We start from the raw sequence: 15,348 nt of genomic DNA, 5'->3' as shown, positions 1-15,348 counted from the left end.
TTTGTTTATTTTAAAGGCAGAGTTACAGAGAGAGAGACACACAGAGAGACAAATATCTTCTTTTCACTGGTTCACTCCCCAAATGGCCACCAGGGCTGTGCCAGACTGAAGCCAGGAGCTTCTTCTGGGCCTCCCATGTGTGTGCAGCCTCCCAAGCTGTTGGGCCATCCTCTGCTGCTTTCCCAGGTACATTAGCAGGGAGCTGGATCAGAAGTGGAGCAGCCAGGATATTAACAAGCACCTATATGGGATGCCAGTGTTGCAGTCAGCGTCTCTACCAGCTACACAACAGTGCCAGCCCATGGAGGTCAGGTTTAACAAGAACACAAAAAAAGATCTCACAGCCTGTCCCCAGGGAGGTTACAGACAGGCACCTTCAAAGAGGGGAGCCAGGATGTGAAAAAGCAGGAGGTGAGCAGTCCTCAGAGTCACAGCAGTGTGGCGAGGTGAGCCAAGAAGGCAGGCAGACAGATGAGAGTCCTTAGGGGCAGGGGTGGGGGCGGGGGTGGGGGCAGGGGCAGTGGCGGGGCAGGGGCTGGGAGAGCTTAGGCTGCTGTGCTCAGTGAGCCTACAGGCTCGAGCCTGCTGCATTCACCACGGAATCCCTTGTGCCCACCTAGCCAGGCCAGCTCCATGCTTAAGATGCAGTGCGTAATAAATCCTTGTCAAATGAATGACCAGGGTAGAAGAGTAGTCAGGGAGCCAGGGTTTAGAAAGGGCCTTGAGGCCAGCACTGTGGCTTAACAGGTTAATCCTCCGCCTTGCAGCGCCAGCACACCGGGTTCTAGTCCCGGTCAGGGCGCCGGATTCCATCCCGGTTGCCCCTCTTCCAGGCCAGCTCTCTGCTATGGCCCAGGAAGGCAGTGGAGGATGGCCCAAGTGCTTGGGCCCTGCACCCGCATGGGAGATCAGGAGAAGCACCTGGCTCCTGGCTTCGGATCAGCACGCTATGCCAGCCGCAGCGGCCATTGGAGAGTGAACCAACGGCAAAAAGGAAGACCTTTCTCTCTCTCTCTCACTATCCACTCTGCCTGTCAAAAAAAAAAAAAAAGAAAAAAAAAGAAAGGGCCTTGAGGGGCCAGCATTGTGGCATATCGGGTTAAAGCCACCACCTGCAGTGCCGACATCCCATATGGGCTCTGGTTCGAGTCCTGGCTGCTCCACTTCCGATCCCGCTCCCTGCTACAGCCTGGAAAAGCAGAAGATGGCCCAGGTCCTTGGGCCCCTGCACCCATGTGAGAGACCGGGAAGAAGCTCCTGGCTCCTGGCTTTGGATCAGCGCAGCTCCAGCCATTGTGGCCAATTGGAGAGTGAACCAGTGGATGGAAGACCTCTCTCTCTCTGCCTCTCCTTCTCTCTCTGTATAACTTTGACTTTCAAATAAATAAATCTTAAAAAAGAAAAGAAAAGAAAAGACCTTGAATGTGATGTAAGAATAAAAGATTATATTTAAAAATACCTACTACAGGGGCAGACATTCGGCATAGCAGTTAAGATACTATGTGGAGGCCAGCGCCGCGCGGCTCAATAGGCAAATCCTCCGCCTTGCAGCACCGGCACACCAGGTTCTAGTCCCAGTCGGGGCGCCGGATTCTGTCCCGGTTGCCCCTCTTCCAGTCCAGCTCTCTGCTATGGCCCGGGAAGGCAGTGGAGGATGGCCTGGGTCCTTGGGCCCTGCACCTGCATGGGAGACCAGGATAGGCACCTATCTGGCTCCTGGCTTCGGATCAGTGAGATGCGCCGGCCACAGTGGCCATTGGAGGGTGAACCAATGGCAAAGGAAGACCTTTCTCTCTGTCTCTCTCTCTCTCACTGTCCACTCTGCCTGTCCAAAAAAAAAAAAAAGATACTATGTGGAATGCCTACATTCCATATCTGAGGGCAGGGGTCTGAGTCCCAGCTCTGCCTCTGATTCCAGCTTCCTGCTAATGCGTACTCTGCAAAGCTCAAGTGTTTGGGTCCCTGTAACCCACACAGGAGACCTGGATTGAGCTCCAGGCTCCCAGCTTCTGCCTGGCCCAGCCCCGGCCATGGTGGCCATTTGGGGAGTGAATCATCAGATGAATCTCTCTCTCTCTCTCTCTCTCTCATAAAATCAATAAATTAAAACATTTAAAACTCCTACTATGTGCTAGGTGCTTTATATACTATTCATTTCTCACAACCATCCTGTGAAGAAGGAATTCCTCTGGCTGTTTTTTATAAGAGGAAATGGAAACCCAGAGCGAGGACATGGAGCTCCTCACTGGTCTGGCCTATATTCAAATCCCTCTGCTAAGTCCACAATCTGAGCGCCCAGTGACTCCCAGAGCTTTGTTCTTTAAATAGCTAGGAGGCACTGAAAGTCCACCATTATCTGTATCACACAGCATTTGCATATGGTTCAAATGCACAGTGAAGTGGGACTAGGGGAACGGTGGGTGGCTGACCTCATGTTCTCAGTGGGATCCCAGTCCTGAGCCCTTTCCCAAACCCCAGGCTGAAGGGCAGGGAGACCACAGGGGAGAGGAGGGGGAGACTCGTCAGCCCCGGATTGGTGAGGGCACTCCTGACTCACATTGCTGCCCTGGGTGATGCTAACAGTTGGATGACTAAGTCCCAAGTGACAGAAACAGGCAAGTCAAGACAGAGAGCCTGTGAGTGATGAGTGACAGAGGCCAGTGGAGGCAGGAAAGGATGGGTGTGGGGGAGCAACTCCTGCTTAGCCCCCTGCAGGGTCTTTCTCATCTCTTTTCTCCCTCTTTCCACCCCCCATGTCTGTCCCTGTCACTAACTCTGGCGGTCTGGAGGCCTGGGGGACACAACCACATTCTGGAAGATGGGGGGGGGGGTCAGGAGAAGAGAGAGGGAAATAGCAAAGACAGCCAAATAGTTTACCTCATTTGAGTCTCAACTGCATCCCTGGGAGGCAGTGCTGGTCAGCTGCCACCCAAAGAAACCCCCCAGAGCCAGTAGCTAGACAGATGCGGGTGTGAGGAGGACCGGGTGACCAATCCATCCCACAGCATCAGCCCCTACCCCCAGGCCAGGCTCACCCCGCTCTTCTTCCCTCTAGATTTGTCAGCTCTCTCTGCAGGAGGTGTGGGAATCTGGGCCAAGGGTTAGGATATGTGGCCAGTCTGCCCACAAAACCAAACTTGATGCATTCTCTCTATCTCTCCCTCTCTCCCTCTTCCTTCCTCTCTCCCTCTCTCTCCCTTTCTCTTTCTCTCTCTCTCTTTTTTTTTTTTAAGATTTATTTATTTATTTGAAAGTCGGAGCTACACAAAGAGAGGTGAGGCAAAGAGAGAGAGAGAGAGAGAGAGAGAGAGAGGTCTTCCATCCAATGGTTCACTCCCCAAATGGCCACAACGGCCGGAGCTGCGCCTATCTGAAGCCAAGAGCCAGGAGCTTCTTCTGGGTCTCCCATGTGGGTGCAAGGGCCCAAGGACTTGGGCCATCTTCTACTGCTTTCCCAGGCCATAGCAGAGAGCTGGATCGGAAGTGGAGCAGCCAGGACTCGAACCAGTGCCCATATGAGATGCTGGCACTTCACGCCAGAGCGTTAAACCACTGTGCCACAGCGCTGGCCCCTCTCTCTTTCTCTTTAAGATATATAGATTTATTTATTTATTTATTTATTTGAAAGAGAATGACCAGAGCGGAGGTTGTGGAGATCACTTTATCAACTGGTTCACTCCCTAAATGCCTGCAATAGCCAAGGTTAGGCCAGGTAGAAGCCAGGAGCTCCACCTGGGTCTCCCACATGGGTTGGTGGGGCCCGAGTACTTGGGCCACCTTCCACTGCCTCCCAGGTGCACTAGCAGGGAACTGGATCGGAAGCGGAGCAGCCAAGACCTGAACAGGATGCTGCTGGTGGCTTAACCTTCTGCACCACAACACCTGCTCCAAGAACTTGGCTCTGAGAGAACAAGCTGGGTTTCTTTAGCTTGTTTGATTTCTTCCCACAAATTGGTTTCCCACTCTTCCCACAAATGGTGGCAGAAGAGTCTGCAGAGAAATATTTTTCATTAAATGTTTGAAACCATAACAAACCAAATAGTACAGACTCCTGCAACTATTTCTAGGGATTGCAAGCCGTGGGGCTATGGCTAGGGGCAAACATTTGTAGAGGTTTCTTTCTTTCTTCATTTTTCTTTCTTTCTTTCTTTCTTTCTTTCTTTCTTTCTTTCTTTCTTTCTTTTAAGATTTGTTTATTTGAAAGGCAGAGTTACAGAGAAGCAGAGGCAGACAGAGAGAGAGAGAGAGAGGTCTTCCATCCTCTGGTTCACTCCTCAGATGGCCACAACAGTTGGAGCTGTGCCAACCCGAAGCCAGGAGCCAGGAGCTTCTTCCTGGTCTCCCACATGGGTGCAGGGGCCCAAGGACCTGGGCCATCTTCTACTGCTCTCCCAGGCCACAGCAGAGAGCTGGATCAGAAGAGGGGCAGCCGGGACTGGAACCAACCCCAGAGGTTTCTAAGAAGAAGCCAAGCTCTAGCCCATCATCCACCTACACCTTGTCTGGCAGCGAAGGGGTATTGAAGAAAGAGAAATGGGGTCGCCTGGAGGGCTGCACGTTCTGCAACCTGAAAATGAGAAAAACACGAATGGTAGCTGAGCTAGGGCTGGCCCAGTCCCTGTCCCTGATCTGGAGAAAGGTAGGAGGGGGTGGTGTTGGCCTCGGGCCTACTTTCTCGTCATAACCCCGAGGGAACCAGAAGTCAGGGAGCTTTCCCTGGCTGAGTTGGGCTGGAGTTCTCCAAGCTGTTATCCTGGAAACCTCTGTTTTTAGGAGGACACCCCTCCCCGTGTGCACACGCACGCGCACACGCACACGCAGTTAGTCATAAGTTCCTAGAAGCCATATGGGAATTATCGGCTGGGACGGCCTGCAGCTGGAACTGATTAGCGACCAGGGAAGTGGGAGGCGCTTGGGATGACTGAGGACCTGCGCCAGCACATTCTGTTCCCGCGATGCCCCAGACTTCCTCTGCCCCTGCGGCCGACACTTCCTGGCGTTCCCACCTGCCCACTGCAGCTGCCGAGGGCTCCCAACTCTGGCACTGGCCTGCAGCAGCTCTGTCGAGAGTCCCCAACCACGAAGTTCTCCAGTCCCTGCCAAAGTATAGGGGAGACCACGATCCGCTCGCCCCCCCCCCCCCAGTTTGTAGGAAAAGGTGCTAACCCACAGGACTCCCCTAGAAGTTGCTGGAAGCTTCTGCTGGCAGCGGCTGCGCTGGGGTGCGTGGAGGGAGAAGTCCTAGCTCTGGGAGCAAGAAGAGGAGACAAGCAGAGCATGGGGAAATGATGGCAGCACAGGGGGGTTTGCTTCTTCCACAAAGGGTAGATTTAACCAAAACCAAACTGGTTTTTGTTGCTTTTAACAAGGGAGCTGAGATGTGAGAGGGCGCTTTAGCCTCCTGACCTTGCTCTGTCACCCCAGGAAACGGCGCTGCCCCGATGTTTGGGGATTCCCACAAGCCTGGAAAGTCTGTGTGTGTGTGCGTGTGTGTGTGCGCGCCAGTTTTGTCGTTGTTGTTGCTGGCAGAGGGCCTGCTAGATGGTTGGCAAGGAAAAGAGCTGAGTGCCGACTTCCCCTTTGGAAGAGAGGGTTGGGAGTTGGATGGGAAAGACCAGCCCTGCTTCTGCCAGGCCGCCAACCACACAGGGGACTCTTGGGCCGAAAGAGCCGCCTGTCACAGGCCAAGACATGGATGAGACGAGGTTCCCTCTCACCCCCAAACGGCCCCTAACTTACGGATAATGGCTGTCCACCAGTATGGTTTGTTTTGTCTTTTGTTGTGCTTTGTTTTGTTTCAAGAGGTAGAAAGACAAATAGCATCTGTCCACTGATTCAACTCCCCAACTGCCCACAGGACCAGGCTGAGCCAGGCCAAAACCAGGAGCCAGGAACTCAGTCCAGGCCTCCCATGGGAGAGGCAGGGCCCCAGCTCACTTGCTGCCTCCCAAGGTGCACACGAGCGGGAAGCTACTGGCAACAGCCAGAGCCAGGAATCTAACCCCAGGAGTTCTCATGTGGGATACGGGCATCTTAATCAGCATCTTAACTGCTAAACACCACCCCACACCCACGCACACACACACACATACCAGTGTGTTTTTGGTTTTCTTAAACTGAGTTAAGAAAGTAGACCCTGAACACGGGGAGGAAGAGCAAGCAAAGGGTCGCAGAGTGCTGCAAGGGGCCCGTTCCAGTTTGAGAAGGAGCTGTGGCAGCTTGTAATGGGTTCTTCTCCTCGGCAGGGAAAGCAGTTTTTGAGATGGGAAAGAGGAAAAGATAACTGGGAAAGAAGACTATTGGTCCTGGGCCAGCGCTGCAGCATAGTGGGTAAAAACTGCCGCCTGCAGTGCCGGCATCCCATATGAGCGCCAGTTGGAGACCCGGCGGCTCCACTTCCAATCCAGCTCTCTGCTGTGGCCTGGGAAAGCAGTAGAAGATGGCGCAAGTCCTTGGGCTCCTGTACCCACGTGGGAGACCCGGAAGAAGCTCCTGGCCCCTGGCTTCAGATTGGCCCAGCTCTGGCCACTTGGGTGGCAGGAACCCAAACTCCTCCCTAATGACCAATCTCATCACATCTCAAAGGCCCTACCTCTAAGCACCATAATTGGATTAAGTTTCCACCCTTTCAGAACATTCCTGAGTTCAGAGGTACAAATGATGAAACCGTGGCACTACCCAAGGGGATTTTAGCTCTTTTGGCATCCAAGGTGATTTGTCACAGGTGCTGGGGCGTCGCTTTGGTGGAGAAGCAATTTTCCTGTCTACCACGCCGCAGAGCAAGACCACACTTCTCTTCCAGCGTCTAAAAGCCAGAATTTTGCCCACAAAGAAAACAGGAGTGTTCTCTAGGGAGACTGCACAGCTCCCAAGAAAAACATTTCCTGCTTGGATGCTCATTGACAAACAGCCGACTCACTGCCTGCCGGCTCGGCTCACTGCAATGCGCCTCAGCCGAGCCTCTGAAACCCAACAGAGCTTCCCATCGGCTCTGTTATTTCCACAGTCTTGCACATGAATGGACAATCACAGTTCACAAGGCAGCTGAGGAGAGCATCCAATATGGAAAACAGATGGGGTAGAGAGGAACTGGAGGAATCCAAGAGAATAAGCAACAGGAAAAGTTTTTTTTAAAAAAAACTTTAAGTTGATGGGGCAGCCACTGCTCAGAACACCTGCATCCTGTATCAGAGTGTCGGGTTCGATTCCTGACTACACTGCACTTCTGATCCAGCTTCCTGCTAATGAACCTAGGAGGCAGAGGATGATATCCCAAGCACTTGGGTTCCTGGCTCTTTTTTGGTTTTTCCAGGCTTAATTCCAGCTGCTGCAAGCATTTGGGGAATGAATTGGATAGAAAGCCTCTCTCTCTCTCTCTCTCTCTCTCTCTCTCCTTCTCTTCCTGTAACTCTGCCATTGAAATAAATAAATAAATCTTACACTGTGAGGTAGCGGGTAAAGCCGCTGCCTGCAATGCCCACATCCCATATGGATGCCGGTTCTAGTTCCGGCTGCTCCTCTTCCAATCCAGCTCTCTGCTATGGCCTGGGAAAGCAGTAGAAGATGGCCCAAGTCCTTGGGTTCCTGAACCCGTGTTGGAGACCTGGAAGAAGTGCCTGTCTCCTGGCTTCAGATCAGCTCAACTCCAGCCGTTGCAGCCATTTGGGGAGTGAACCATCAGATAGAAGACCTGTCTCTCTCTCTCTCTGCCTCTCTGTAATTCTGCCTTTCAAATAAATAAATATTTTTAAAAAGAAAGAAACTTAAAATTAAGGCAGGTATTTGACCTAGTAGTTAAGACTCTTTTTTTTTTTTAATTTTTTTTTTTTTGACAGGCAGAGTTAGACAGTGAGAGAGAGAGAGACAGAGAGAAAGGTCTTCCTTCAGTTGGTTCACCCCCCAAGTGGCCACTACGGCCGGCATTGCGCCGATCTGAAGCCAGGAGCCAGGTGCTTCCTCCTGGTCTCCCATGCGGAAGCAGGGCCCAAGGACCTGGGCCATCCTCCACTGCACTCCTGGGCCACAGCAGAGAGCTGGACTGGAAGAGGAGCAACCAGGACAGAATCTGGCGCCCCAACTGGGACTAGAACCTGGTGTGCCGGCGCCACAGGCAGAGGATTAGCCAAGTGAGCCGCGGCGCTGGGCCGCAGTTAAGACTCTTGCATCCCACATCAGAGTGCCTGTGTCCAATGTCCACTTCCAGTCCCTGACTCCGGTTCTGGCTTCTTGCTAATGCAGACCCTGGACATAGCAGTGATGGTTTAAGTAATTGGGTGGCAGGGCCCAGGTGGGAGACTTGGGTAGAGTTCCTGGCTCTTGGCGTCAGTCCTGGCCTGGGGCCTTTGCAGGCTTTTGAAGTGTGACCCAGGAGACAGATTCTCTCTCTCTCCCTCTCTCTCCCTCTCTCCCTCTCTCCCTCTCTTAAAAAAAAAGATGCCCACTTCCCGTATTGAAGTGCCTGGGTTCCATGCCTAGCTCTGGCTCACAATATGAGCTTCCTACCAATGCACACCCTGGGAGGCAGCAGGTGATGGCCAAGTAATTGGGTCCCTGCTACCCACATGAGAGACAGGTGACATGTGGTAACTAGGTGGACAGTGAAATTTAGGTGAGCTGGAATTCTTACAACCCTGCACGGTAACACCATTTCTTTGCCCACTTTCCCAGGAAGCACCTGTCTCATCAGGAATAGTCACAGAAGTGGAAAAGCTAGAATAGTCAAGTGTCAGTTGAAGAGATTCACTGTCAGAAAAGGAAAACAGAGGAAAAAGACTCTGTTAAGTACATTTCAAAAATATTTCCCAGAACTGGGGGCCGGCGCTGTGGCTCACTTGGTTAATCCTCCGCCTGTGGCGCCGGCATCCCATATGGGCACCGAGTTCTAGTCCTGGTTGCTCCTCTTCCAGTCCAGCTCTCTGCTGTGGCCTGGGAAGGCAGTGGAGGATGGCCAAGTGCTTGGGCCCCTGCACCCACGTGGGAGACCAGGAGGAGGCACCTGGCTCCTGGCTTCGGATCAGCGTAGCTCCAGCCTTAACGGCTATTTGGGGGGTGAACCAACGGAAGGAAGACATTTCTCTCTGTCTCTCTCATTGTCTAACTCTGTCAAATAAAAAAAGAAAAAATTAAAAAAAAATATTTCCCAGAACTGAAGGATGTTGTTACTCTCCAAATTAAAAAGGTCTACTAAGCCTCCAGAAAAATAAATTAAAAAAAAAAAAAAAGAAACTGAAATATACCAATCCCATTATCAAATAAAGGGGAGGATCCCAGGGCTGGCAGTGTGATGTAGTGGGTAAAGTCACTGCCTGTGATGCCAGCATTCCATAGGGGTGCTGGTTCAAGTCCTGGCTGCTCCACTTCCGATCCCGCTCCCTGCTAATGGCCTGGGAAAAGCAGCAGAAGATGGCCCAATTGCTTAGGCCCCTACTAGCCACAGGGAGACCTGGATGAAGCTCCTGGATATTGCAGACATTTGGGGCGGCGGGGGGGGGTTTAACCAGTAGATGGAAGACCTTTCTCTCTGTGTCTCTCCCTCTCTCTCTGTAACTCTGCCTTTCAAATAAATAAATAAATCTTTAAAAGAGAGAGAGCGAGGATCCCAAAAGTTTTCACAAAGAAGATGCAGGTTCCATGCAAAGCACTGCTAGTTAGAGGACACCTGTTTTCTCCACGCACCAATGACGCCAGAAGTAACGACACAGTGTCACCACCATTCTGAAGGAAGTGATTCTCCTCGAAGTCACCACCCAGCCAGAATGTGAGAGACGGAGTAAACGTACTTTCAGAAGCACAAGTTTACATACCGTTCACCTCCCACGTGCCTTTCCTCAGCACACGTAAGCCAAGGAGGAAGAACGGAGATCAAGGAAACCGTGCTGCACGTGTGAGACAGGGGAAGCTCGTTCCCAGGATGATGGCAAGGGGAAGGCCCAGGGTATCCCCCACACAGCGGGCCCTGGAGAGCAGCAACCCAGGCTAAACAGCCCCAGAGGGACGTCACCAAGGGGCCAGGAACTACACCTACACCTACAGGTTACGTAAGGACTGGCAGCGATGGCAGAGTTGGAAGCCCTGGGAACTTGTCTCCCTCCTCACCTCCTTGCCCTCCCCTCTCCTTGCACTGGAAGTCCCGCAGCTGTAACTGTCTTGGAAGTCTGGAGAGCAGAGATTTGCTGCTGAAAGCTTGGACTGCAAACTGCCATTCTTTCCAGTCAATTTCAGCTCTTAGCAAGTAGCAGCTACCCCTCCTCCACCTTTCAGGCTCTGGCGCGCAGCTGCCTGTCCATTCCTGGAGCAGCTTCCACACAGCTTGCAGGAGCCAAGGAAACTGTCCTCAAGACATCAGGGCCTTGTGCACTGAATGCACGGTGCTGCTTCTATGCATAGAGCTGCAAACAGGCAGGAGGCCGCTGTGGCTCCTCTCTCCACTCTTGGAAGCCCCTCCTCCTTGGGTTGAAGTGACTGCCAGGGGATTGAAGGAGCCAGCACCCTGTGGCCTCCCTTCATTTTTCTCTTTTCCCCTTGTAAGCACCAGAAGTGAAAGACTAAGTCATTCAGAAACAAGTGCCGATGCCAGGGAAAAGCAGGAAGTGATCGTGCAGAGTCAGGTGTTGGTGTGCAGTGGGCGAGGCCGCCGCTAGCGAGCTCCACACCCCATACTGGAAAGCCAGTGGCATCCTAGCTGCTCTGCTTCCACCCTGCCACCCACGCTGGGGAACCCCGCTAGAGTTCCTGGTTCCTGGCTTCCATCTGGTGCAGCTCTGGCTGTTACGACCATTTAGGGAGTGAATCGGTGGATGGAAGATCTCTGCCTTTCAAAAATTTTTTTAAAAAAGAAATGACCGTTCATGCCCAGAGAAAGGCTCAGAAAAGACCGGAGAAGACCTTAGGGTTTTGGGTTTTTTTTAAGATTTTATTTATTTGGCCGGCGCTGTGGCTCACTTGGCTAATCCTCCGCCTGCGGCACTGGCACCCCAGGGTTCTAGTCCCGGTTGGGGTGCCAGATTCTGTCCCGGTTGCTCCTCTTTCAGTCCAGCTCTCTGCTGTGGCCCAAGAGTACAGTGGAGGATGGCCCAGGTCCTTGGGCCCTGAACCCACATGGAGACCAGGAGGAGGCACCTGGCTCCTGGCTTTGGATCAGTGCAGTGCGCCGGCCACAGCGGCCATTTGGGGAGTGAACCAACGGAAGGAAGACCTTTCTCTGTCTCTCTCACTGTCTAACTCTGCCTGTCAAAAAAAAAAAAAAAAAAATCCAGCGCCACAGCTCAATAGGCTAATCCTCCGCCTGTGGCGCCGGCACACCGGGTTCTAGTCCCGGTTGGGGCATCGGATTCTGTCCCGGTTGCCCCTCTTCCAGGCCAGCTCTCTGCTGTGGCCCAGGAGTGCAGTGGAGGATGGCCCAAGTGCTTGGGCTCTGCACCCCATGGGAGACCAGGAGAAGCACCTGGCTCCTGGCTTTGGATCAGCGCAGCGCGCTGGCCGTGGCAGCCATTGGAGGGTGAACCAACAGCAAAAGGAAGACCCTTCTCTCTGTCTCTCTCTCTCTCTCTCTCACTGTCCACTCTGCCTGTTTAAAAAAATAATAATAAGTTTAGCAAATAAAAAGTCCAAAATTCAGCAGGAAAGCAAGCAAGGGCTATAAAAATAATTGAACAACAACAACAAAAAATGTCCAACTTCACTCACATAAAGTTGGTTTTAAAATAGTTACAAAATCTTTAACACTGTAGTAGTATGTAAATCATAGCAATTTGTTTGACAAATATTTAAAACGAAGTTTAACAAAACCCTGTATTTGGAGAAAAACTGATACACACAGACAGTTATTTTTTAAAAAATGTTAAGGGCCAGCGATGTGGCATAGTGGGTAAAGCTGCCACCTGCAGTGCTGACATCCCATAATGGCACTGGTTCAACTCCCAGCTGTACCACTTCTAATCCAGCTCTCTACTATGGCCTGAGAAAGCAGTAGAAGATGGCCATGTGTTTGGACCCCTGCACCCACGTGGGAGAACTGGAAAAAGCTCCTGGCTGAAGATCAATTCAGCTCTGGTATTGCAGCCACCTCAGGAGTGAATCAGCAGATGGAAGACCAATCTCTCTCTCTGTCTCTCTCTCTCTGCCTCTGTCTCTGTCTCTGTCTCTCCCTAACACTGCCTTTTAAACAAATAACTAAATATTTTTAAAAACTTTATTAATAATAATTCACTTTAGGGGCAGGCATTGTGGCAGAGCTGATTAAGCTGCCACTTGGGAGGCCTGCATCACATGCTGGAAAACCGGTTCGGGTCCTAGCACCTTCACTTCTGATCCAGCTGCCTGTTACAGCAGTCTAGGAGACAGCAGATGATGGCTTGGGCTCCTGGTTTGCCCCAGCCCCCAGCCCTGCAGTTGTGGGCATTTGGATGAGTCTGTCTGTCTCTCTCTCTCTCTCCATATATATATATATATATATATATATATATACACATATATATACACACATATATATGTATATATGTGTATATATATTTCAAGTAGATAAAAGTAAATAAACATTGACAATAGTAATAATAAATTTTAAGAAAGGTCTCAAAAAGTCTTCAAATTCATTATCTTATTTAGTTCCTCTAACAATGTTATAGACCAAGTTTTACAATTTCAATTTTTTATAGTGAAGGAAAGTAACATTTGTAATGTCCCAATGAAATATAATATGATGAAATATAATATGATCTGAGGCCAGCGCTGTAGCGCAGCAGCTTAACGCCCTGGTCTGAAGCGTCAGCAGCCCATATAGGCGCCAGTTCAGCCCCGGCTGCTTCTCTTCCGATCCAGCTCTCTGCTATGGCCTGGGAAAGCAGTAGAAGGTGGCCCAAGTCCTTGGGCCCCTGCACCCGTGTGGGAGACCCAGAAGAAGCTCCTGGCTTCGGATCGGCACAGCTCCGGCCATTGTGGCCAGAAAGGGGCAGGAAGATAAGGGTGTATTTTTAGTTTCTATATAATTTGCCTTGGGAAAAGAAATACTAATTTATGAATCTGCCTGAGGGACAGAAAGTGAGCAGGAGAAAGGAGGGCAGGAAAGAGAGAGAGAGAGAGACCGTGGCCTCTGAGCACCGCTTCTGAGGCCCAAAGTGTTCCAACACTTTCGTTATCACAAAAGATTTTCTTTCGGCCGGCGCCGTGGCTCAACAGGCTAATCCTCCGCCTTGCAGCGCCGGCACACCGGGTTCTAGTCCCGGTCGGGGCACCGATCCTGTCCCGGTTGCCCCTCTTCCAGGCCAGCTCTCTGCTGTGGCCAGGGAGTGCAGTGGAGGATGGCCCAAGTGTTTGGGCTCTGCACCCCATGGGAGACCAGGAGAAGCACCTGGCTCCTGCCATCGGAACAGCGCGGTGCGCTGGCCGCAGCGCGCTACCGTGGCGGCCATTGGAGGGTGAACCAACGGCAAAAGGAAGACCTTTCTCTCTGTCTCTCTCTCACTGTCCACTCTGCCTGTTAAAAAAAAAAAAAGATTTTCTTTCACCTTTGTCACTCTGTTCTGAAGCTGCTTCAGGGAACAAAGAATTGATTTAGACATTAGGAGATAATAAGGGCAATGAGACTTATGAGCCAGGAACCATGGACAAAAACCGAAATATGTATATTCAAATACCACACTATAGCCGGCGTTGTGATATAGTGGGTAAAGCCAGCACCGGCCAGAATCCCATATGAGTGCTGGTTCGAGTCCCAGCTGCTCCACTTCCAATCCAGCTCTCTGCTGTGGCCTTGGAAAGCAGTAGAAGATGGCCCATGTCCTTGGGCCCCTGCACCCACGTGGGAGATACAGAGGAAGCTCCTGCCTCCTGGCTTCGGACTGACCCATTTCCAGCCGTTGCAGCCATTTGGGGAGTGAATCAGCAAATGGAAGACCTCCCTCTCTCTCTCTCTCTCTCTGTCTGTAACTCTGCTTCTTTTTAAAAAATTATCTAAAAGATAATTGAGTCTTGGGCTGAGCGTTGTGTCACCACAAGTGAAGCTGCCTCAGAGGATGCCTGCGCCTGTGTGAGTGCAAGGGATCAAGCTTCCTGCTGTTCCCGCTACTGCACACCCTGGGGGGGGGGGGGCAGGTGACAGCTCAAGTACTTGGGTCCCTGCCACCCATGTGGGAGACCAGGATTAAGTTCTTTTTTTTTTTTCCCCCAAAGAAACCTTTTATTTAATGCAGGATTAAGTTCTTGAATCCCAGCTTTAGCCTGGCCTAGTCTTGGCCATTACAGATATTTGGGGAGTGAGCCAGTGGATGGAAGATCCTCCTCCCCAACTCCCCACCTCTCAAATTTTAAAAAAGAAAGGTATTTGATGGACTCACACAGTATACAGTGTTTTTTTTTTTTAAACCCTGTCTCGGGTTTATTTGTACAAACAGCACAGAAGAACACTAGCCCCATGCACACAGCAGCCCAGGAGTCACCAGGCCTTCTGCCCTTGCATTCGCTGGCAAAGACTGTTATTACAGGGCTATCATAGGGGGGCTGGGCACCTTTAGGAGGAGCCTGAGCTGGAACTGGGGCTGCAGGTACAGCCTGGGCCTGAGGCTTGGTTTGTGCCTTGGCCTCACCCTTGATTTGAGCCTTGGTCTTGGCCTTTGCCTTGGTCTTTGGTGGGGACAGCCCAAGACCCCTGGCAATGCAGGCACATGCACGCATCCCAGGCTTGGGGTAGGCGATGTAGGCAAGTCGATGGAGCTTGCGGCTGACAGCCTTCGGGGCCATGAGCTCAGCTTCCTTAGGATTGACAAGGGCCGTGGTAGCTTCTGCACAGGCACTCACAGCCTCGGCCTTGTTGGCCTGCGTCTTGTTTGGGCTCTTCTCGTGTGCTTCTTGGCAAACACATGTCCCTCAGGAACTTGGGGTCCACCCCTTTAAGAGATTCATATCTTTGTGACTGGAGTTTCCTGGTGCCATTTCTGTGCCATTTTTGGGACTGGTTGTGTATGGTGTAGTTCTCGGACTTGGCCATGTCTGCACCGTAACCCACAGCTGCTGAAGTGCCTGGGACTGGAAAAAGAAGAGAACAGAGTATAAAGTTGAAAGAGTTATTTCAGAACCAGAACACGTGTGTGGATTACTCACCGGTAGGCTTTGGTCTCCACTGGGTAGATCAAAGGGAGCTACTAAAAATCATTCTTCAGCCAAGTGATACTATCAACATGGGGCCCAAGGGAGGCAACCCGGTTAAGATAAAAATGTTGAGAATATGCTAGGAAAGTGAATAGTGTAGACAGATCTAATTTGGAGACCAGTGAATGAGATTTTGCAGTCATCCAGACAAGAAGTAATCAAGATACCCAAGATATATGATGCTATAAAAATCCACAGCTTTGGGGC

The 15,348-nt window shown here is 51.4% G+C and overlaps 1 protein-coding gene across 1 annotated transcript; it reads right to left on the bottom strand.

The window, feature by feature from the left end:
• Positions 1-4,483: 4,483 nt before the first annotated feature.
• Positions 4,484-15,246, bottom strand: LOC133768054 (uncharacterized). Its single transcript, XM_062202469.1, is given in 6 exon segments — positions 4,484-4,567; positions 5,007-5,096; positions 6,679-6,805; positions 6,920-7,007; positions 14,382-14,851; positions 14,853-15,246. Coding segments are annotated over 6 exon segments (987 nt in total). The 5' UTR covers positions 14,981-15,246.
• Between the last annotated feature and the right edge of the window lie 102 nt (positions 15,247-15,348).

Source organism: Lepus europaeus, chromosome 10, assembly GCF_033115175.1.
Source record: "Lepus europaeus isolate LE1 chromosome 10, mLepTim1.pri, whole genome shotgun sequence".
Lineage (NCBI taxonomy): Eukaryota > Metazoa > Chordata > Mammalia > Lagomorpha > Leporidae > Lepus > Lepus europaeus.
Note: the sequence above shows the minus strand (reverse complement) of the source record. Positions and strands in the feature narration are given on the sequence as shown.